Source organism: Akebia trifoliata, chromosome 1 (assembly GCF_017979445.1).
Source record: "Akebia trifoliata isolate Shusen 1 chromosome 1, ASM1797944v1, whole genome shotgun sequence".
Lineage (NCBI taxonomy): Eukaryota > Viridiplantae > Streptophyta > Magnoliopsida > Ranunculales > Lardizabalaceae > Akebia > Akebia trifoliata.
Window position 1 is genome coordinate 25393173 of NC_141375.1, and position 26169 is coordinate 25419341.

Consider the following 26169-nt stretch of genomic DNA (forward strand, 5'->3'; position numbering starts at 1 on the left):
GTAAATAGCAACTATAATATTTTACTAACATTATTTGTTAGAGTTTTAAAAATCAAAATTCTCAAGGTACGGTAGAATTTTTTTCATAACATTTTAATATTTAAATGAAAATTTATTATGATTTTCTCTAAAAAGATGTGGACAATTAATTTTGTCATAAATGTACCTATTGAAAGTAGTTAATTACATTTTGAAAGATCCAAACTATGACAAATAAACTTTGCATAATGCTGTAACGTCAAGATTGAACCTCACAGTGCACACTCTGACATGAAAGTGTATGGGAATCATAAGAGTTTTTGATCCGAGGAAAAACATATACGATTCCCATACACTTTCATGTCGGCGTGTGTGATCTGAGGTCCAATCTTGAGGTCACTCCAGCCTGACTCATAAATTTTCTAAGGGGTTTTTTTTTACTAAGTTGATATATATCAAATACGATTTTAAAATATTTATGTGACAAGATAAATTCATCCTCTTTCCGCTAGACTTTGGTAGTGAATTTACCTTTATACCATGGTATAGAAATAAATTAATTGAGAAGGAGAAAAAAAGCTGCTTTTTCTAAAAAAGTAAAGAAAAAAAATACTATTCTGTAAATATTTAGGCAACATTTACCCATATTATCCCTTTTCTGAGAGTGAGAAGTGAGAGAAAATATGCAAGTGCTTCAAATAAAATAGTTTGGAATGTCTGTTATTGTTGGTTGATTTGATCCAATTTCCCTATTTGGGTGATTTGGGTGCCCCCTTGTATCTAAATTTTTAATACATCGATGCCCGATAAACTGATAGAGGTCTAAAGCAATGAAATGGCATCAATTCGGGATCATGGATCAATTAATTAATGGTGGAGCCTTCCCTTCTCAATATATGACTTAATTATTATAAAATTTTAACCATGTGATTAGCAATTACAATGTGAACCTTGAACTTTCCCTTGACTTAGATTTACCCAAATCTCACTAACAAAGACAACTCCAAAATTTAATTGTTTGTTGGATAGAATAAACAAAAATTTGGAGTCATTATTACTTTATCATGAAACATGTAAAACTTAAAAATAAATGCACTGTCAGGTTATACTTTAAATATTTCATTTTGTTTCTTGATACTTTTTTGGGTCTCGTTCGGCACCCAATCATTTACCCAACAATTTGCGAAAACATTTTTGTCTTACATGGGTTAGAAGTTTTGGAATGGATTGATTTTTGGTGAGGATGATCTCTATGGTGAGGAGACATTCCTTACCAAAAATCAGCCCATTCCAAAACTTCTAACCCCATGTTTACAAGTTGAAAAATCGTGAACCATTCATTTTTTGTAAAGCATTTGTGATGGGGTTAAAAGTTTTGGAATGGACTGATTTTTGGTGAAGATGATCTTCTCGGTGAAAAATGATTGGACAAATGGTTGGGTGCTAAACATTTCCCTACTTTTTTATTTATTTTTTCCTACTTTGACGGGTCGCACAGAACAACTCAGCCGACAGGTGATGGGTGGCAGAACGACCACAAACTTACTTTTCAAGATGTCAAATCAACTGAACTACGGGTCTAACAGTCCATATGATAAAAGTATCTTGGGACTACACATATAAATATGCCTTTATATAAGCATGACTTAGATATAAGGAGTTCTTGAAGAAAAACAAAGGCAAGATGGATATTATTGATGTGGAGGGAGGAAATGAGTTACTTAAAGCGCAAGCTCACATATGGAACCACATGGGTACCTTCGTAAGCTCCATGTCACTTAAGTGTGCAGTTCAACTTGGCATACCAGACATCATACACAACCATCACAAACCCATGACCCTCTCACAATTATTAAAATCACTTCCAATCCCCCAATCGAAATCCGATTGTGTGTACCGACTCATGCGCTTATTGGTTCACTCTGACTTCTTTGCCCTGCAAAAAATTGATGGAGATCAACAAGAAGAAGGATATGTTCTCACACCTTCATCTAGAATTCTCTTAAAGGACCACCCTACGAGTTTATCACCATTCTTGCTACTGGCGCTAGACCCGGTCATTATAAAACCTTGCCATTTGTTAAGTGGTTGGTTCCAGGTGAATGAGCTTACACCGTTCGAGATGGCACACGGAAGGGGGCTTTGGGACTATGGGACACAACGTCCTGAGTTCAACAAGTTATTCAATGATGCCATGGCTTGTGATTCTCAATTGGTGATCACTGTAGTTATTAATGAATGTAAGGCGATGTTTGGGGGATTGAAGTCATTGGTTGATGTAGGGGGTGGCACTGGAGCTGTGGCCAGGGTCATTGCTGAGGCATTCCCACATTTGAAATGCACGGTGTTTGACCTTCCTCATGTTGTTGTTAACTTGCAAGGGAGTAAGAACTTGGAATTTGTTGGAGGGGATATGTTTGAGTCTATTATGCCTGCAGATGCAGTTCTATTCAAGGTATGGTTACCTTCTTTTCTTTTAATATTTCTTTCTCATGTATATGAGTAAATATTTTATATATCTATATATATATATTATCATGTGTGTATCGAACCATAGATCTTTTCCTTGTGTATCATGAGGAAAAAGATCTATAATTCTGTGCACATGCCACATCAGCGAGTGAGTTTTCAAGTGGCTTTTTATGAGTAGTTTATCGCGAGTCTTTATGAACATGTTGACGGGTGGATTCCAAACACATATAAGTCCTAAAACGGGTCGGATATGATCCAGATACAAATATATCCATATTTGAATTTTTTATTCGGATTCATATCCAGATCCGAATCCGACTTGGATCCTAATAGCTAAAATCATATCCGAACCATTTTACTTTTATCAAATCCATATTTGGATCCAATCTGATCGAATTAATTGATTCAGGGTCGGTTAGATTAGATAATGTAAAACCATTTGAAGTTATATTAAATAAAGTTGCCAAAATGTGATCAAATGGTGACTTAAACTCAAAACTACTCCATTTTAAATAGAAGTCTTGACTACTATTTAGTTGATGAAAATAACTTTAAAAATATAAAAATACAACTTACAAAATAATATATCATTCAAATTTTGGCAGATATAGTAATGAATCTGTATACGACCTGGATCTAATTCGGATCAAGGGACACCAACCCATATTTGAATCATATTTTAATTCAGATATATTTGATGAGACCAAACCCGTTAAATTTAGATTTTGTGCACTCGAATTTCAAATAAAATGCATTCCATTTTAAGCCTTAAGCACATATGACACGTCACTCATTTATCATATTCAAGAATGAATGGATAATTTTTTTTTACTTTCAGGAAAGTCAAACCAGGATTTCATACAAAATGTGAAAAAATCCCAAAAACAAAGGGGTCGAATTGGTGTCAAATTTTTCATTGTCAATTTTTTTTTCGATGGGTCAAAACTGTCAAATTAATGAAGGAGGGGAGAAATTCAACAGATTTAAGCTGGCAAATCTACAAATATATAGAATTTCGACAGTCTTAAACCGTCAATATTCAATTTCTAAAATTCACGGGCCTTGACCCGTCTATTTTTTCTGTTGAATTTTCCAGTTTCACATAGTGATAGAATCCTGAATTGACCAATCACACGAGCTTGTGCTTATTGTGCATCCCCAAATTACAAAATTACTCACATTAGGTTAGGCATTGTGCAATTGGTAGATTGGAACTTCATGAAATCCCGTATTGACTTTTTTTGGAGTAAAAAAATTCTCATTAATGAGCGTTTAATTTGTACATGGCTCACTTAGCATATTCTTCCATTGGTTAATTAATTTTTGACTAATGAAAAAATGACGTGCTAAAACGTAGGTAGTGCTGTGACAAATGCACAGAACCAAAGACCTTTTTCCTTATGTATCCCGAAGAAAAAGATCTATCGTTTTGTGCACTTGCCATGTCGACTGTGGACAGACTGCATAGTCTTGACACATCATTTTATTGCAACTCTTAACTTTTATTTCGATTGGTGATTTCAAGAGGTTCTGATTTTACTCACAAACATTGACTCGACAGTCTATTATGCACGATTGGGGCGATGAAGAATGCGTGAAGATACTGAAACGAAGCAGGGAAGCGATTTCCTCCAAAGCTGAGGGAGGGAAGGTGATTATAATAGATGTAGTGATCGAAGAGAGCAAAGGAAAATATGAATCAACTAAAACACAACTCTTTTTTGATATGATGATGATGGTTTTGGTGGCTGGAAGAGAGAGAACTGAGAAAGAATGGGAGAAACTCTTCTTAGAGTCAGGTTTCACTCGCTATAAGATAACTCCTATTCTGGGTTTTAGGTCCCTCATTGAGGTTTTTCCTTAATGAGGTCTACTCCCTACTATATCCATATGTGTGCTTCTATAGTTTATAAGAATATTTTAGTGAAAAATGTAAGGATATTTTGGTCTTTTCGATATTAGATGATTGTATTTTATTGAGAAATCCGACGATAGAGTGACAGGGGTCTACTTTTATATTAGGAATTTGGTCGGTTCCTACTGATCTGACAATAACATCACAGATTGTAAAAAACTCATATATTTATGGGTTTCATAAAAGTTGATGGGAATTACAAGCTATGTTTGAAAATAGGAGTTGTCTTCACCTGATCACATGTGCACAGATGTGAACCAAAGCCATGCATGCAGCTCACCTGGTGGGTTTGTAATTCTTTCTAGTTGGCATGAGAAAGATGACTAGTGAAGCAGCTTGTGAGATATTGGTCGTGCATCAAAATAAAAGAATTCACAAGATCCAATAGCCAAGTGTAATCTAATAACGAAGTGTGGTGCTGTCATGGAACATCGTTCATGTATTATTTACGTTTAATTTGATTTTTTATTTAGAGCTTGAGATAGTCGCACACAGCAATCTCCTCTTGCAAGGGAATGCCACGTGTCTCTTTTAGCAACTCATTCAGAAATAAGCATACATGGATCAAGATTATTACCCGATTATTTGTGGTATCCCTCATTAAAGAGGGTTGTCACCTTAGCGAATCCAGATTAGGATCCGACACAGCACCCATTTAATGCCTCAGAACACTAAGTAATTTGACTCCAAGGTGAATAGACTAATTGGCCCAAAATTTCAGTACTCTTTGCCACAAATTTCTGACTTTCCAAGGTGATCGATCGTTGAACGTTGGTCCTTGATCATCAGTACTTGACACAGTCATGTACACAAACAGTGATTAATCAACAATGATTGACAATCTCAAGTAAAAGATAAGACTCAATCAAATATGATCGGGTGATAGGAGTCTAGACGACTTCTACCGCGGTACAACAATCTGCCATGCATATGGTCAAAGAGGCGCCTCAGTGCAAATTTTGGAACCCCACACAAAGCCTCTAGTAACACTTTTACAACAGGGAAAAAAGGCACCTTAGTGGAAGTTTTGGAACAGCAAAAATCATGTAGCCTTGAGAAAAGGCTTGAGAAGTTTGAAAGATGCAATTCAATAGAGTAGATTGAAAATAAACCACTCATCCCCCAAGCCCAAACTCTCTTACCCGCTAAAAAAGAGGAAATATTTGCATCATTAAGCAAGCAATAAGGATAGATAGTGTCCAACACCTAATCATTGAGTTCCCTTACCAACCCAAATTCTAAGAGATCCCCTCACCTCCGCCATCCAAATGTTCAAAAGAGAAACTGGATTAAAGTTCATTCACTCTCAAAACCAGAACAAAGTAGGGGAAATCCTGGTTTCACCTGACCATCATCAAGAATTATAAAGAGATCTTTACCAGGCTACGCCCTCCTGCATAATGACTTCCTAATCCCCCCAACATGAACTTGGCCAAAACCCTACTCAACACTTACGAAAAGGATGTCAAAATATCAAATTTGCTCCAACTAGTACCTTTCTCAAACAACATACCTACTAAATATTTTTGACCATGCACGATGTAACTCAAGGGGGAAAAGCCAATGGATCCACTAATCACAAGGAAACTAAGATGCACAATATATTCATGAATATCACAGCCAACATGTTTCAATTCTCGATCATGGAAACTAAAATTATAAATAATATATCACGAAATTAAACTAGAATTTCATTTTTGTAAGCAGTCCAACGTGTGTTGGTTTAAAAATTAGAAGAAGTTAAGGTCCAAATTCATTATAAAAAAAAAAAAAAACATTGAAAGATTAAGGCAGAATTTAGATCATTAAAGTTCAATTTAGCATTTTACAAATAAAACAAATGAATAGCATGAGTAAGAGGGTTTTAAGTCCATTATAAGGCTCCTGTCAAACATCAACAGAGGAACAAACAACCTACACAGTTTAATTAATTAGCCAACCAAGCTTAACTTATATTAGGAATCCCAACACCACTACTTATAATTAATTTGAAAATGGCAATAACACAAGCAATACATAGAGATCTATAGTGGTTTTTTATGGTTTTTGAGAGAGAGATATAAGATTTGGAGTGGTTTGATCGGTGGCATTGATAAGTGAACTTCAGTTCTTTGGTTTTCAACTTGAGCTCTGAGAGATTAAAAATCTATTGACGAAGTGAGTTATCAATCCGAAATGGGAGATTGAGGGACGTGAGTGAGATTGAGAGATCGTTCGATGTTGAAATGGGAGATTGAGAGATCGTCCCGAGTGTCTGGTTTGATCGAATCGAATCAAGAGGGATTTTTGAGTTGCCGATTGAAATGGAAGAAATTCCTTCGAACTCAAAAATCGGTAAAGATGGCTGAAAAGGAAAATCGGTAAAGATGGAAGAACCTTTGCTCTGAGATCTACAACTTGGATTTGCTGGTTTCGTTTTCGCTGATGGCTGAGAATCAAAATGGGTAAAGAAGGTTTAAGGTCAAATTTTTTTATTGGGCTGGCAAAAATAAGCGTGAGATTTGGGCCGTCGACTTTAATGCTGTAATAGTTACGAATTGTAGCTTTTTTGAGGTAGTGCTTTGCTCTATTGAAGAAAATCCTTCAATGGTTCTTGATTTCTATTGGTTTATTTGTCTCTGTGCATGTGGGTGCATTTTTTTTTTAATAGATACGATAAAGAAAATAAACAGAACAAAGGGGAAGGTCAAGATAGCCCTCCTAAAAAGCAAACAAAAAATAAAACAACAACAACAATCACTAAGGCAAAGCAATGCTACAAATGACATCCCAACTTCTTAGGAAATTCAATTACTAATGCTCTTCTGATTGTTGTATTTTAATTGTAGTAATATGTTGTGCATGATATTTGAGTGATGGATTTTAATTAGTATCTTTTGCATGGTTTTATACAGGGCTATCAGAAATATAAGCAGGGAGACACATGTCTTGAGTTTTTGTGGAACATAAATCAACATATCCCAAAGAAATGAGTTGAGGTTAATGGCAGGGGACAACCTGTTGGCGATGATTAGCTTCTACTTCACATTGTCAAGAACAACCTTCTGAAACCAATTGTTGAGGTTTTTGTTGCTAATGGCAATCATTACAACCTGTTGAACTCTGCAGTCCTAGAACTTTTTTGAGTATATGCGGAAGGTACCCATCTCTCTTATACCTATCTTTTCCTGCATTAAGAGTACAACTGGATGTTGAACTGATGTTTAATTGTTTTGTACAGGAAACTCTTAGTACTTTAATTACATATTTAATTGATTCTTTCTGGAAACAATTAGCTGAATTTGAGTGCCTATCGATTATCCATGCACTAAAAGTTAAATATGAGCAGGTCTCTCTCTCTCTCTCACACACACACACACAGGAGGGGCATAAAAAGGAGACAATATCAAGCTATTGACAAGAGAACTCCAAGAAGAGGCACACTTGTTAGGCTTGGGACATGTGAAGAACTTGTTCTTCCTGCCCATGTTATAGGACCCCCACCTATGATATCTCCTCAGTGGCTGAGCCAAATAATCAAACTGAGAAGATGATCTTGACTTTCCTTTATACAGACATTTCTCTTGGACCCTGGGAGGTTCTAGCTATATCTTGTTACTATCCAAAGGAAAAGAAAGATTGTTAGAACGAGCCATCTGGATCAATATTTTGACCCAAAATATTTAGGTGGGAATCATCTAATTGTGTTTCCCAAGCGCTTGCATCGTTTGTGTCACATGGTCTCCCATCCAGACATTACTATTTTTCATCGAATATATTAGAAATTCAGTATACATAACTATGAAAGGCCTACAATAGCTAATGAACAATCCTCACACTCTTACTACTTTTTATCCTTTTTTTAGTGGATGCCAGTCGAGGAATTTGCAGCCCAACGTTGACCAAAGATCGACAAGGGGTATGCCGGATTTTCACCAGTGCTAACAACATCAGCTTTTTCTATTTGTCAAAGGTACATGTACCTGAACTGCCATGATCTGAATTAGTTTCTATTAAGTTCTAGTAATCGGAGCCTATGAAAAAAAAATAGTTTATTGGGTGATGTTAGATGCCAATATAACATTTTGGTTCTCTTTATTATTAGCATATTGTTTAATAGAGAGGGATTTGAGGGAGAGTTGTAGTCTTAGGAATTTTTTTTTTTTTTTTTAATTTATAAATTCAGAAAAATAATTTTTTATATATTATAAATCCAGAAAAACGACTGTCCAAAACCGTCGTTTTTCCGTCAGTCCACAACTTTTTTTTTCTGACGGTTGAAAACCGTCGTTTTTTCCATCTTTTATCCATGTGTTGTCTCCTAATTGTTGCATTATGATGTAGTGTTAGTCTTCCCACTCATCTATATATCCCATCATTGTTGCATGTGTTGACTCCTAATTGCCCAACATTTAGGTCCATAAAATCTAACTGCTCTTATACTACTTAAAAGTAAATCATCCTTAGACATGATCCACGTATTTCGAAGAAATTAAAATGCATTTGTGGGTGTCTGATTTCATTGGTTTAAAGCCATGTAGATTTTGTTTTTTCTAGAATATATAACAACTATATCACTAATATGAATGGTCATTAAACACACCGTGACTTTGATCGGTGGATGTGAAACCAACCAACTGTTTATTTATCTAAATTCCTGTAATTTCTGGTTATAGCAATGTATTTCAACATGTGAATTTCAAATCTTAGTGGTAATCATATTTCTCCATACCTAACTATCTCTCCAACCACAATTTATATAGTCAGTAATTTGCAGAAATAGGAAATGCAATCAAACCCACTGAGGGTTAGCTGAGATGGCAAGATTGACTGGGTTTACTTCCCACCTAGTTCACTGAGGCCTTAAGGGGGTCTAAAGGTGTCAATGGATAGTTGAAAATTTGAATTCAAATTCGAAAACTTGGATATTATTTAAAAATTTCGGATATTTACATATTGAATCCGATAATATTCTATCTAAAATAACATATATATAGGACCCGTTCGGCACTCAACCATTTACCCAACAATTTGCCCAACATATTTTGTCCTACATGGGTTAGAAGTTTTGGAATAGACTGATTTTTAGTGAAGATGATCTTTATGGTGAGGAGATCATCCTCACCAAAAATCAGCCCATTCCAAGACTTCTAATTCATGTAGGACAAAACATGTCAGGCAAATTGTTGGGTAAATGGTTGGGTGCCAAACATTTCCCATATATATATATATATATATAGTGTGTACCCAATCATTTACTCAACAATTTTCCCAACATGTTTTGTCCTACATGGGTTAGAAGTTTTGTAATAGGCTGATTTTTGGTGAAGATGATCTCTATAGTGAGGAGATCATCCTCACCAAAAATCAGCCCATTCCAAAATTTCTAACCCCATCAAAAATGGTTTACAAAAAATGGACGGTCCATGATTTTTCAACTTGTAAACTGGGGTAAAAGTTTTGGAATGGGCTGATTTTTGGTGATGATCTCCTCACCGTAGAAATCATCCTCACTAAAAATCAGCCCATTCTAAAACCTCTAACCCATGTTATGAAAAATGTTTTGCCAAAATGTTTGTTGCTGGACGGTCCACGATTCTTCAACTTGTAAACTAGGGTTAGAAATTTCAAAATGAGCTGATTTTTTGTGAGGATGATCTCTTCACCGTAGAGATCATCCGCACAAAAAATCAGCCTATTCCAAAACTTCTAACCCCATCAAAAGTGATTTACAAAAAATGTTTGGCACCAAACTTGGCAAACTTTAGGGCTGCTGAAGCGCTCCCTATATATATATATATATATATATATATATATATATATATGGAAAATGTTCAACAACAAACATTTTGGCAAAACATATTTCAAAACATGGGTTAGAGGTTTTAGAATGGGCTGATTTTTGGTGAGGATGATTTCTACGGTGAGGAGATCATCATCACCAAAAATCAGCCCATTCCAAAACTTCTAACTCATCAAAAATGATTTACAAAAAATGGACGGTCCACGATTTTTCAACTTGTAAACATGGGGCTTTAAGTTTTGGAATGGGCTGATTTTTGATGAGGATGATCTCCTCACCATAGAGATCATCCTCACCAAAAATCAGCCCATTCCAAAATCTCTAACCCATGTTTTAAAAAATGTTTTGCCAAAATCAGCTTATATATTGAACACAAGGTTTTATTTATTTATTAATTTTGATTTTGATACAAATGAAGATGAGGATTTTTTTTAAAAAAATTTTGATTATGAAAAATTAGTCGGATTAAAGAAAAATTGAGATTTTTATTTTTTTTCTCGATAGGTTATTCGAATTCAAATCGGATATTTTTGGATATTCGATAAGAAAATCAGGTTCAAATTTGATTAGTGTATTAGATATATCTGTTGGATTCAGATTTCATATAAACTTTTCAGATTGAAGACAACCCTAAAGGGGTCCATCCCTTAGGTCTTACCTAACACTTTTAACAATCTTGCCTAGGAATATACGTAAATTACACACAAATGTGATAAAGTTGTTATCATGGTGTTTGATAAATTGAATCCACTAGATCTAATCTCTTGAAAAAGAATTTAAATCGAACTAGTAGAAATCATTCTTTAGGAAAATTCTATAATATGGATGAACATCACAAATCAAACTGATCTTTTTTTGGTAGATTCACCAAAGGATGGACCATGTATCCATGTGGTCAGTCAGTCATAAGAAATGGCATGTAGCATAAAATGGGGTGCCACCTGACCTTGGCTAGGAACGGGACACCTAATTGGATCCCGACTCTAACTATATAATTGTTTAAAATAATTGTCCAAGTCAAAAAGTTGCTTAGATCCCTTTTTTGCTAGACAATATGGAGACGCATATCATGGAATTGAGATTTGTTGTTTTGAAAGTAATGTGCCAAGTTGATGAGCTAATGTCATGATACTAATGTCATAAAATGGGGTGCCATGAGAGAAAATTTGGGGGTAGCTTAAGTGGTTTATCTGTAGTAACTTTCAGTACACATGGTGTTGTGCCATTGGTTCATTAGTTTAGTGTATAACATTCAAAATCACAAATCTTTGTTTCATTTCATGCATTATATATACATAGATAACAAACTTAGAGTGATTTTTTGCTCATAGAATTTCTTGTTACAATGCTCAAACTCTCTAGCCTATACCGCATCAAGCCTAATAAGGGTAATTTTGTAAATTGGGGATGTCATTTAATACACATTAACACATGTGATTGGTGGATCCCCAATGCCGTGAGCAATTTTTTTTTTTTTAAATTAATTATACAATAAAGTATTTTATTTATTTATGGGTAAGTTAAACTTGAACCCACGACATCAAACTTACTTTTCAAAATGTCAAATCAACTAAACTATAGGTCTAAAAGTCCATATGATAAAAGAATCTTGGGATCACACCAAATTTATATAAGAGTGGAAAAAGTCCATATTATAAGCTGGACTTGAATCCATGATGAAAATCAATTAAACTATGGGTCTAAAAGTCCATATGATAAAAGAATCTTGAGATCACACCAAATTTATACAAGAGTGGAAAAAGTCCATATGATAAGCTGGACTTGAACCCACGACGAAAATCAACTAAATTATGGGTCTACATGTCCATATGATAAAAGAATCTTGGGATCGCACCAAATTTATACGAGAGTGGAAAAAGTCCATATGGGTAAGCTGGACTTGAACCCACGACATCAAACTTGCTTTTCAAAATGCCAAAATCAACTGCACTATGGGTCTAAATTTATGGTCTAAATTAAATTGATAAAGTAGAGACGGGTCTAAATTTATGGTCTAAAATAAATTGATAAGGTAGAGATTGTGACCTTTTGACTAAATAATGGAGATGCAAGAGTTGCTTCAAATAATGGATGTCCATTTCAGGCGTTATCTTGGGACCACCCCAAATTCAAACCTAATCACCACGTGAAAATGCACCGCATTCTAGGGCCAAAAGAAAATTATATTGACACACCAAAATTTTCTTATGATACTTCAATTTTCTTGCTATCCCACCAACGGATAAAGCCACCTGTTATATTTCTCTAATCTTCTTTTAGAATTTCAAGGGCATTTAATTTACCTTCTTTACACAGTGTTTAAAAGAGTTGTGTCGGATTTACCCCTATTTCACGCTGCTATAAAAAGATTTAGAGTTAAGGACAATGGAAGTGGTCGCGACTCTCAGTTGCTCTCTCACTCTCCCTCTTTTTCTCTCCTTGGCAGATCAGGCCATGAGTAGTGGCAATTGGTCATGCATTATGTGAAAATTGGAAAATTCGATAGGCCACATGATAAAAGTAACGACCACAAAATGTCAAATCAACTGAACTACGGGTCTAACAGTCCATATGATAAAAGTATCTTGGGACTACACATATAAATACGCATTTATATAAGCATGACTTAGATATAAGGAGTTCTTGAAGAAAAACAAAGGCAAGATGGATATTATTGATGTGGAGGGAGGAAATGAGTTACTTAAAGCGCAAGCTCACATATGGAATCACATGGGTACCTTCGTAAGCTCCATGTCACTTAAGTGTGCAGTTCAACTTGGCATACCAGACATCATACACAACCATCACAAACCCATGACCCTCTCACAATTATTAAAATCACTTCCAATCCCCCAATCGAAATCCGATTGTGTGTACCGACTCATGCGCTTATTGGTTCACTCTGACTTCTTCGCCCTACAAAAAATTGATTGAGATCAACAAGAAGAAGGATATGTTCTCACACCTTCATCTAGAATTCTCTTAAAGGACCACCCTACGAGTTTATCACCATTCTTGCTACTGGCGCTAGACCCGGTCATGAAAAAATTACCAAAACGGTACAGTTTTGGAAATTATTTACCAAAACGGTACACTGTAGCAATTAATTCCGAAAACGGTAAATTTACCGTTTTCGGAATTAATTTATTTTACCAAAACGGTAAAAACAGTAATCCATTGTTTTTTTTCTTCCGAAAATACCCTTTTATTACTTTAGACTGAAATTACAGTTTTATCGTCGCCTCTTTCATAAAAATTTCTATAATTTCAGTAGAAAGGGTTTTCTTGTTCTGCAAGAAGTCCAAGACGAAGAGTACTACCTCCCTCTTTCTCTCTCTCCGTTGGGGAGATCTTGAAAATATTGCAAGTTACCCTCTCTCTCTCTATCTCTTTCTGTTGTGAGAACGTGAGGAACTTGTAAGTTTCTCTGTATTTGTCTTTCTTTATTGTGGAGATTCTCCGTTGAGGAGATGTAGAAAATATTGCAAGTTTCCCTCTCTCTATCTCTTTCTGTTGTGGAGAACGTGAGAAACTTGCAAGTTTCTCCATCTTTGTCTTTCTTTATTTTGGAGATTGATAAAATAATTTCGATTCAAGTCTCTTTCTATCTCTCTCCGTTGTGGAGATTTTGAGAAATTTTAATCGAAAGTGTTTGTGTATGTGTTTTGGAGTAGTCGAACCCTAAACTTTCCATAATATTTTGTCTAAATTATTTTTTGACTTTTTATTAATTATTGTCATTATTTGCATGTTGTTAAATCTCTTTCAACAGGAACCTTGGAAAAATTGAATACTTCAAGGTGACAATTTTATTTGATTTTAATTTATAATTTTTTTCTTTCTACCAATGGAATGCAAATTATTCATAGTAAAAGTTTATTATTGATGAATTTAATTACGTTTAGGAGAAAAAAGATGTAGTCCTCGTATCATTAAACCATGATATTTTCAGGATAATGAAAGGGCTGTAACAAGGTGCTTTTTGACATAAGATCAAAATTATTTTAGTCAATGTCAAAATGTGCTTTTTGACATAAGATCAGAACTATTTTATTCAATGTCAAAAGACACCTTTTGACATTAGATCAGAACTATTTTAGTCAATATCAAAATGAGCCTTCTGACATTAGATCAGAATTATTTTACTCAATGTCAGAAGGCTCCTTTTGACATTAGATCAAAACTATTTTAGTAAATGTCAAAAGGAGCCTTTTGACATTAGATTAGAACTATTATAGTCAATGTCAAAAGGCTCCTTTTGACATTAGATCAGAACTATTTTACTCAATGTCAGAAGGAGCCTTCTGCCATTAGATCAGAACTATTTAACCAATGTCAAGAGGAGTCTTCTGACATTAGATCAGAACTATTTTAGTAAATGACAGAAGGCTCCTTCCGACATTATATACAATACATAGAGAATCATTTTGATATAATTTATTTTTGTTATGAATTTAATGTCAGAAGGTGATCGGTTGTAAATCTTGCTAAATAAATGCAGAGATTAAGATGTGAACTAAGACTTTGGGCAAGTCGAATTCGTTCCACAGGGACAACGAAGATTCAAAGATTCATTCAGTTAGAACCAAAAACAAAATTAGAAAACAGATTTTTCTTAAAACAAATTGATTTGTAAAAACAAAATAGAGAAGAAAGTAGCAACTAAGTTGTAAAAGAAATTGAAACTGAAAAAGAAAGATTGAAAATCTAAGAGAGAGAGATTAGAGAGTTCAATGTAGCCTTTGCAAACCATCCACGATGCAGATTAATTCTGAATCTAACTCAATCCATGTAGCAAGTCATTGCTCATGGACCGGAAAGTGGAGCCGTTTAATCAACGAAAGTAACTAAAGGTTATTCATGTAAATCCTAATCTGATTGAGATTGCTTAATCTATATTCCGATTCTTCACAGAGCATAGTCATTCTTGAACTTATCTAAGTAATGGCTATCAAAGTTGAATTAGAAATATAAGCTAATGAATCTAATCAAAGAAGAATTTACAGAATGTTTAACAAGATAAGCAAGAATAATGAATTTGAAACTATATTAAATGGATGGACTTGCTCTGGCATTATTGAACTCTCTAAGGAGATTCTAGCCACTCATTGCAAGATTCATAGTTGCAACAATACTAAAAATAAGAAGATAGATGGAAAGAAAATGTAAAATAGAAATGCAACTTGATTCCTTTCTTGATAATCTCTCAAAAGAGTTACAATAGAGCCAATGGCTTACTCTTGATGTTCTCACTACACTCAAAAGCTCACCCAAAGGAAAAATTACAGAGAAGAAAGAAAGAAAAATCAGAAATTATGGAAGAAGAGAAGAGCCCCCTTTTCTCTAAAATCAACCTCCCAATTTATAATGTTCATATTCGGGTAATCGGGGTGGTTTGACGGATGATTCGACTCAAATGACCCAATCAATTACAACCATCGAAACTTCTAGAAGCTTCTGTAAAAATCTCGAAGATAAATTCCTCGAAATAACCGCGGTGCGGTCTTAGCTAGCCGCGGCGCTCAAAATCCTCGAGATTTTGCCGGATGCTTCCTTTTTGCTCGCATGTTGTAACAGTAATTGTTACACCGTTTGTTGGTTTCCGAATATGCCATTTTTACCTGAAATTAGTAACAAACTATTGTTAGCCACATTAATTTGGGATTTAATAAAATTTATTATTATTTTAAGGGAACTAGTATTTATACGATGGTAATCTCGGTGAAATTACGGTCCCAAAGTGAGATTATTGGGACCTTATCATACCCCCAAACCTCAATTTTGCTAGTCCCGAGCAAAACTTAAATGTAAACAATTCCTTTTTCGTGAGGTTCCCGACTGCATTTAGCTTATGCAGTAAGCCCTTAAACCCCTAGTGAACGAGTTTGACTCGTGAGGGTTTGCAGTGAATATACCCACAAAATTCTAACATTTTAAAAGATAACAACTTCAAAATTATTGTATATAATGCCATCACACCAATTTTCAAAAATCAAGTCAAAGGTCTATTTGAGCAGAAATTCTTTTTATTCCTCATTTTCAGAAATATCTTGATTGTGTGCACAAATTTTTCTGATTGTAACATAGATTTTTCGGAACAAGGTTTCCCTTCTTAACTGCTAAGACGGTTGGGTCTGCCTAACTTCTAACTCGAAACTGAGCCTCCTGTCTGGGATTGTGAGAAGTATGGATGTTCACTTTAATACCTCTAAGGGGCTTTATCTGTGATATTCCAATGTACTCACGTTTTTACCATTGACGGCTTTCACCCTACTGAACTATTTTGGTCTCATTGGACTCTTTTCACAATTTGCACTTTTTCAGTTCTAACCTTCACATCTTTCTGCTTTTCTTTTCAACATTTTTCATGCTTTATCATTTTTTTTATATTCTTTTTTCAAAAAGCAGGTAGCCCTTTTCAAGGTACCCAGTCTAATCCTATGGTTGCTGTCTCAAAAATATCAACTACAGTTCTGTTTTTCTTCTATTCAGCCAACCAAATGACAAGGAGGTCAAAGTTCAGTATTTTTCAGGCTCTCCCTCTCATTTTAGACAGCGAAGAAGACAACTCTTAATCCAAAATAACATTTTCACTACAATCAGAAGTGACGTGAATTTTATTTTTCAAAATATCTTGTTTTTGAGGAATAAGAATATATAAACAAATTGAACATGAGCTTGGTTTAAAAATTCGTATGATGACAGTACATATAAAATTTTTTGATGAAGGTATTTTTGAAAATGTACCGAGAATAATGTACAAAAAGTGAAAATTTGAAATGTGCTATCCCACACCCCCAAACCTAAATTTAGCATTGTCCTCAATGATTAAAGAGTAGATGTTTAGAGTACACCTGAAAGCGGATGTCATTACGTTGCAAAAGTCGTAGGTACAACCAAAAGAAGTGTTCCACACATGGTGTAAAAGTGAAAAGCACACTACACAGGGTGTATACTTGCAAGAAAATGAGTGAATGCAGAAAGAATTGAAAAATAAATCCTATATGGTCACGTAGAAGATGTACAGAAATCAAGGGTTGCCTTCCGAAGTAGCGCTAAGTTTAATGTCTTCAATCAGACATGAAATTAGAGCTAATCTTGGTACACAAGATTACTCAAAAATGAATCTTTTTCAGATGAATAAGGGAGAGTCTGAAATGGCTTCAGCCTTTGACCATTGACTTGGAAAATATTTTCATTGGCTGGATTGAACACCTCGATGTTTCCATGATGGTGAATATTGTAGATTAAAAATGGTCCAGTCCAACGAGACTTTAATTTCCCTGGAAATAAATGAAGGCGAGAGTTATACAGGAGCACTTTCTGGCTTACGTGGAAAGATTTTCTCTGAATGTTCTTATCATGCTAGATTTTCGTTCGATTTTTGTAAAGTTTTGCGCTATCGTAAGCATCATTCCTTAATTCTTCCAACTCAGTGAGTTGAAGTTTTCTAAGCTCTCCGGCCTTCGCTAGATCAAAATTTAAATGTTTGATCGCCCAATAAGCTCGATGCTCGAGTTCGACTGGCAAATGACAAGCTCTACCAAAGATTAAACGATAAGGGGACATTCCTATTGGAGTTTTGAACGCTGTTCTGTAAGCCCACAAAGCATCAGATAATCGTAAGGACCAATCTTTACTAGTCGGATTGACGGTTTTTTCAAGAATGGTTTTGATCTCACGATTAGAAATTTCGACCTGCCCACTGGTTTGTGGGTGATACGGAGTAGCTACCTTATGAGTGATTGAATATTTGCGCATCAAGCTTTCGAAACTCGGTTACAAAAATGTTTCCCTCCATCACTAATGATAGCACGAGGGGTACCAAATCGGGCAAACACTGTATTTTTGAGAAATTGAACAACAACCTTATGATCATTCGTTCGACAAGCTGTGGCTTCAACCCATTTTGACACGTAGTCGACTGCGACTAAAATGTATTGGAATCCATGTAAAATGGGGAAGGGACCCATGAAGTCAATACCCCAAACATCGAAGATTTCGATGATCAAAATTGGTTGTTGGGGCATCTCATTTCTTCGATTGATTTTTCCTAGACGTTGACATCTATCACAAGATTTAGCAAAGAGATGAGCGTCACGAAAGATTGTGGGCAAATAAAACCACACTGTAGGATTTTAGCTGCTGTTTTCTTTCCTCCAAAATGTCCACCACAAGCATGATTGTGGCAGAACTCGAGAATACCACTCTGTTCTCTTTCATCAACACACTGACGAATTATCTGGTCTGGGCAGTATTTAAATAAATACGGATCATCCCAGAAGAACCATTTGGCTTGGGCGAGGAAGCACAGGTGATTTTGTTTACTCCAAGAGGTGGGAGTTTGACCTGTCACCAGGTAGTTGACAATGTCAGCGTACCAAAGTGTGTCAGAATTAGAAATTGCCATGATTTGCTCGTCAGGAAAATTTTCAGAAATCGGAAGAGAGTCAGAGAGAGTTTCAACTACTAGCCTAGATAGGTGGTCTGCAACCACATTTTCGCATCCCTTTTTGTCTCGAATTTCGAGATCAAACTCTTGAAGAAGAATGATCCATCGTATCAACCTCGCCTTCGCATCCTTCTTGGCAAGAAGGTATTTCAGCGCTGAGTGGTCAGTGAAAATGACTACTTTTGACCCTATAAGATAGGAACATAATTTATCTAAGGCAAAAACTGCTGCTAGTAGTTCCTTTTCCGTGGTGGAATAATTTTTTTAATATTATAAATCTAGAAAAATGACTGTCCAAAACCGTCATTTTTTCGACAGGCCAGAACTATCGTTTTTTTTTCCTGACGGTTGAAAACCGTCGTTTTTTCCGTCTTTTATTGGCAGTTGCAATTTAAATGCAATTCCTTTTAAAACGACTGTCCAAGATAGTCGTTTATTGTGCATTATGATGTAGTGTTAGGCGGTGTTTGTTTGCGCTATTTTTCAGCGCTTATTGCTGAAAAAAATTAAATTCAACACTTTTGTCAAAATAACGCGTTTGTTTACTTTATATTTTCAGTGCTTATTGCTGAAAATAAGTGAAAAAAATTCAACACTATTTTGATGCTAAAAAAAAGTGCTGAAGCGGCAAGCACTTCGCTTTTTTCAACACGGACAAGTATGCCCTTTATTTTTTTGAGCATGGACAAGTATGCCCTTATTCTTAAAATGATATTACCTCTTATATCCCATGGATAAGTATATAAACACCCCACAAATTAATAAACCCACGTCATAGCTAAATTATTTTGTCTTATATCGGTTAAAAGTTTTGGAATGAGTTGATTTTTGGTGAGGATGATCTCTACAATGATGAGGAGATCATCCTCACAAAAAATCAGCACATCTTGAAACTTCTAACCCTATCAAAACAAGTTCAAGAACCGTAAATTGTCCCTTTAAAAAAAAAACTATTTTTGATGAGTTAGAAGTTTCAAAATAGACTGATTTTTGGTGATGATGATCTCTAGACCATATAGACCATCCTCAGTAAAAATTTGCTCATTCTAAAAACTTTAACCCATATAAAACAAAACAAAAAATGACTATATTGTGGGTTGCCTTTATTAATTCATAGGGTGCTTTTATAATTACACATCCTTTATTTCCATCGAAAATTATTCATCCAAAATTAAGTTATTTTAAAGTTGATTTCAAATTTTGGTGACTTGTATGACATTATTATTTTTAATTTGAAATTTGTGGACTTTTATAAATAAAAATTATTATTTATAAATTGAAGATTTGAGTATTATTTATTATTTAAAAATAAATTATATTTTAATTTTATAAGAAATAATATATTTTATTGTGTTTGATAATAAATAAGCATTTGAAACATGCAAACAATGTATAATATGATTGTAAATGTAACAAAGATAATTTACTAGTTTCAACAATGTGTAACAAACATGATTCAGCATCTAAACAAACAACTTTTTCAGCACTTAAATTCAACGCTTAATGCTATTCAGCACTTATTTTTTTTAGTTTAACAAATAACACCTTAGTCTTCCCACTCATCTATATATCTCTTCATTGTTGCATGTGTTGTCTCTTAATTGCCCAACATTTAGGTCCATAAAATCTAATTGCTCTTGTACTACTTAAAAGTAAATCATCCTTAGACATGATCCACATATTTCGAAGAAATTAAAATGCATTTGTGGGTGTTTGATTTCATTGGTTTAAAGCCATGTAGATTTTGTTTTTTCTAGTATATATAACAACTATATCACTAATATGAATGGTCATTAAACACACCGTGACTTTGATCGGTGGATGTGAAACCAACCAACTGTTTATTTATCTAAATTCCTGTAATTTCTGGTTATAGCAATGTATTTCAACATGTGAATTTCAAATCTTAGTGGTAATCATATTTCTCCATATCTAACTATCTCTCCAACCACAATTTATATAGTCAGTAATTTGCAGAAGCAGGAAATGCAATCAAACCCACTGAGGGTTAGCTGAGATGGTAAGATTGATTGGGTTTGCTCCCTACCTAATCCACCTAGGCCTTAAGGGGGTCTAAAGGTGTCAATGGATAGTTGAAAATTTGAAACTGATTTGAATTCAAATTTGAAAACTCGGATATTATTTAAAAATTTCAGATATTTACATATTGAATCTGATAATATTCTATCTGGAATAACATACATATATGTATATATATAGGGTCCTGTTCGGCACCCAACCATTTACCCAACAATTTGCCCAACATATTTTGTCCTACATGGGTTAGATGTTTTGGAATAGACTGATTTTTGGTGAAGATGATCTTTATGGTGAGGAGATCATCCTCACCAAAAATCAGCCCATTCCAAGACTTCTAACTCATGTAGGACAAAACATGTTGGGCAAATTGTTGGGTAAACGGTTCGGTGCCAAATATTTCCCATCACCCAATCATTTACCCAACAATTTTCCCAACTTGTTTTGTCCTACATGGGTTAGAAGTTTTGGAATAGGCTGATTTTTGGTGAAGATGATCTCTATAGTGAGGAGATCATCCTCACCAAAAATCAGCCCATTCCAAAACTTCTAACCCCATCACAAATGATTTTAAAAAAATGGACGGTCCACGATTTTTCAACTTGTAAACATGGGGTTAGAAGTTTTGGAATGGGCTGATTTTTGGTGTGATCATCCTCGCCAAAAATCAGCCCATTCCAAAACTTCTAACCCATGTAGGACAAAACATGTTGGGCAAATGGTTGGGTGCTGAACATATCCCATATATATATATATATATATATATATATATATTTTTTGAACACAAGGTTTTATTTATTTATTAATTTTAATTTTGATACAAATGAAGATGAGGATTTTTTTTTTAAAATTTTGATTATGAAAAATTAGTCGGATTAAAGAAAAATTGAGATTTTTATTTTTTTCTCGACAGGTTATTCGAATTCAAATTGGATATTTTTGGATATTCGATAAGAAAATCAGGTTCAAATTTGAACAGTGTATTAGGGATATCTGTCGGATTCAGATTTCATATAAACTTTTCAGATTGAAGACAACCCTAAAGGGGTCCATCTCTTAGGTCTTACCTAACACTTTTAACAATCTTGCGTAGGAATACACCTAAATTACACACAAATGTGATAAAGTTGTTATCATGGTGTTTGATAAATTGCATCCACTAGATCTAATCATTTGAAAAGAATTTAAATTGAACTATTAGAAATCATTCTTTAGGACAATTCTATAATATGGATGAACATCACAAATCAAACTGATCTTTTTTTGGTAGATTCACCAAAGGATGGACCACGTATCCATGTGGTCAGTCAGTCATAAGAAATGGCATGTAGCATAAAATGGGGTGCCACCTGACCTTGGCTAGGAACGGGACATGTAATTGGATCCCTACTCTAATTATATAATTGTTTAAAATAATTGTCCAAGTCAACAAGTAGCATAGATCCCTTTCGGCTAAACAATATGGAGACGCATATCATGGAATTGAGATTTGTTGTTTTGAAAGTAATGTGCTAAGCTGATGAACTAATGTCATGATACTAATGTCATAAAATGGGGTGCCATGAGAGAAAATTTGGGGGCAGCTTAAGTGGTTTATCTGTAGTAACTTTTCAATACAGATGGTTGTGCCATTGGTTCATCAGTTTAGCATATAACATTCAAAATCACAAATCTTTCTTCCATTTCATGCATTATATATACATATATAACAAACTTAGAGTGATGTTTTGCTCATAGAAACAATGCTCAAACTCTCTAGCCTATGCCACATCAAGCCTAATGAGGGTAATTTTGTAAATTGGGGATGTCATTTAATACACATCAACACATGTGATTGGTGGATCCCCAATGCCGTGAGCAATTTTTTTTTTATTTTTAAAATTAATTATATAATAAAGTATTTTATTTATTTATGGGTAAGTTAGACTTGAACCCATGACATCAAATTTACTTTTCAAAATGTCAAATCAACTAAACTATATGTCTAAAAGTCCATATGATAAAAGAATCTTTGGATCACACCAAATTTATATAGGAGTGGAAAAAGTCCATATTATAAGTTGGACTTGAACCCATGACAGAAAATCAATTAAACTATGGGCTTAAAAGTCCATATGACAAAAGAATCTTGGGATCACACTAAATTTATACAGGAGTGGAAAAAGTCCATATGATAAGCTGGACTTGAACCCACGACGAAAATCAACTAAATTATGGGTCTACAAGTCCATATGATAAAAGAATCTTGGGATCGCACCAAATTTATATGAGAGTGGAAAAAGTCCATATGGGTAAGCTGGACTTGAACCCACGACATCAAACTTTCTTTCCAAAATGCCAAATCGACTGAACTATGGTTCTAAAAGTCCATATGATAAAGGAATCTTGGGATCACACCAAATTTGTACTCTTACAAGAGTGGAAAAAGTCCATATGGGTAAGCTGGCCTTGAACCCACCACATCAAACTTGCTTTTCAAAATGCCAAAATCAACTGCACTATGGGTCTAAATTAAATTGATAAGGTAGAGACGGGTCTGAATTAAATTGATAAGGTAGAGATTGTGACCTTTTGACTAAATAATGGAGATGCAACAGTCGCTTCAAATAATTTGCCTAACCCGACAAAGTAGTTTTTACGTCCTTTTTCCTAAATGATGGAGGTCCATTTCAGGCGTTATCTTGCGACCACCCCAATGATGGGGCCAAGGAATTTATTCTTTCTATGGTCTCAAGTTCAAATCCCACTACCCAATGATGGGGCCAAGGAATTTATTCTTTCTATGGTCTCAAGTTCAAATCCCACTACCCAATGATGGGGCCAAGGAATTTATTCTTTCTATGGTCTCAAGTTCAAATCCCACTACCTAATGATGGGGCCAAGGAATTTGTTCTTTCTTATGATACTTCAATTTTCTTGCTATCCCACCAAAGGATAAAGCCACATGTTATATTTCTCTAATCTTCTTTTAGAATGTCAAGGGCTTTTAATTTACCTTCTTTACACAGTGTTTAAAAGAGTTGTGTCGGATTTACCCCTATTTCACGCTGCTATAAAAAGATTTAGAGTTAAGGACAATGGAAGTGGTCGCGCGACTCTCAATTGCTCTCTCACTCTCCCTCTATTTCTCTCCTTGGCGGATCAGGCCACGAGTAGTGGCAATTGGTCATGCATTATGTGAAAATTGGAAAATTCGATAGGCCAAGGCCACATATTTTAGAAATCGAATTTCAACGGTTCAGAGTTGTCTTAAAATTCTTGATGTTCTCCAAGTTAGATAGTTTAGAGCAATTGAATTTCTCCCATCCTTAATTAATTTGACGATTTCGACCCGTCGAAAAAATAAATTTGAAAATAAAAAATTCGACCCTTTGATCCGTCAAATTTTATGAAATTCGACGGCCTTAGACCATCGAATATGAAAAATTTTCACGTTATGATGGATCTCTCTCTCTCATTTTAGATGAACAAAAGAAAATTAGAAAATGAGAGCTTATATTACCACACCAACTTTTATGAAGAGTACCCCAATTTGTGTGCTAATTCTTTGTTGATATCATACGAATTACGATGCTCTTACCAAAGGTTAGTGTGGCAATAGAATCTCTCTAGAAAAATTATTGCACATCATTACTAAAATCTTGTAATTTAATTTTATAATGGTCTGGTACAAGAAAAGGTTGGTGTGGCAAAAGATTTCTTAAATTTTACTCTTTGGTAAATGAGTAGGTAAATAGCAACTATAATATTTTACGAACATTATTTGTTAGAGTTTTAAAAATCAAAATTCTCAAGGTACGGCAGAATTTTTTTCATAACATTTTAATATTTAAATGAAAATTTATTATGATTTTCTCTAAAAAGATGTGGACAATTAATTTTGTCATAAATGTACCTATTGAAAGTAGTTAATTACATTTTGAAAGATCCAAACTATGACAAATAAACTTTGAATAATGCTGTGACGTCAAGATTGAACCTCACATTTCACACTCTGACATGAAAGTGTATGGGAATCATAAGAGTTTTTTATGAGTTTTTTATTCGAGGAAAAACATATATGATTCCCATACACTTTCATGTTGGCGTGTGTGATTTGAGGTCCAATCTTGAGGTCACTCCAGCCTGACTCATAAATTTTCTAAGGGTTTTTTTTTTTTACTAAGTTGATATCGAATCCGATTTTAAAATATTTATGTGACCAGATAAATTCACCTTTATACATTGTATAGAAATACATTAATTGAGAAGGAGAAAAAAAGCTGTTTTTTCTAAGAAAGTAAAGAAAAAAAAATACTATTCTGTAAATATTAAGGCAACATTTACCCATATTATCCCTTTTCTAAGAGTGAGAAATGAGAGAAAATATGCAAGTGCTTCAAATAAAATAGTTTGGAATGTCTGTTATTGTTGGTTGATTTGATCCAATTTCCCTATTTGGGTGATTTGGGTATTTGGGTACCCCCTAGTATCTAAATTTTCAATACATCAATGCCCGATGAACTGATAGAGGTCGAGGCAGATTCTAAATCAATGAAATGGCATCAATTCGGGATCATGGATCAATTAATTAATGGTGGAGCCTTCCCTTCTCAATATATGATTTAATTATTATAAAATTTTAACCATGTGATTAGCAATTACAATGAAAACCTTGAACTTTCCCTTGACTTAGATTTACCCAAATCTCACTAACAAAGACAACTCCAAAATTTAATTGTTTGTTGGATAGAATAAACAAAAATTTGGAGTCATTATTACTTTATCATGAAACATGTAAAACTTAAAAATAAATGCACTGTCAGGTTATACTTTAAATATTTCATTTTGTTTCTTGATACTTTTTTGGGTCTCGTTCGGCACCCAACCATTTACCCAACAATTTGCTTAACCATTTTTGTCGTACATGGGTTAGAAGTTTTGGAATGGATTGATTTTTGGTGAGGATGATCTCTATGGTGAGGAGACATTCCTCACCAAAAATCAGCCTATTCCAAAACTTCTAACCTCATGTTTTCAAGTTGAAAAATCATGAACCGTCCATTTTTTGTAAAACATTTGTGATGGGGTGTTAAGGTCCCAATAATTTCACTTTGGGACCTTAATTTCACCAAGATTATCAAAGTTTAAATGCTAGTTCCTTTAAAATAATAATGAATTATATCAAAATCTCAAATTAATGTAGCTAACAATAAATTGTTACTAATTTCAGGTAAAAAGGGCACATTCGGAAAACAACAAAAAACGTAACAATTATGGTTACAATACGCGAGCCGAAAGGAAGTATCCAGAAAAAACTCGAAGGATTTGACCGCCACGTCAACCCGTCGCGGCTAGGTATGATCGCGCCACGGTCATCTTGAGGAATTTTTCCTCGAGATTTGCACAGAAGCTTCCAATTACTTCGCTAGTTGTAACTGAATAGGTCGTTCGAATCAAATCATCCGTCAAATCAACCCGATTACGCGAATACGAATGTTATAAATTGGAAGGTTGATTTTAGAGAAGGGTTCTTCTCTTGCTCTCTTCTTC

General features: G+C 34.6%; 1 protein-coding gene across 1 annotated transcript; it reads left to right on the forward strand.

Moving 5' to 3' along the window:
* The first annotated feature begins 1623 nt into the window (after positions 1-1623).
* Positions 1624-4843, forward strand: LOC147411212 (trans-resveratrol di-O-methyltransferase-like). Its single transcript, XM_086445926.1, has 2 exons — positions 1624-2434; positions 4013-4843. Exons 1-2 carry the CDS (start codon positions 1664-1666, stop codon positions 4313-4315), a joined length of 1074 nt encoding a protein of 357 aa, XP_086302052.1. The 5' UTR covers positions 1624-1663; the 3' UTR covers positions 4316-4843.
* The last annotated feature ends 21326 nt before the right edge of the window (positions 4844-26169 follow it).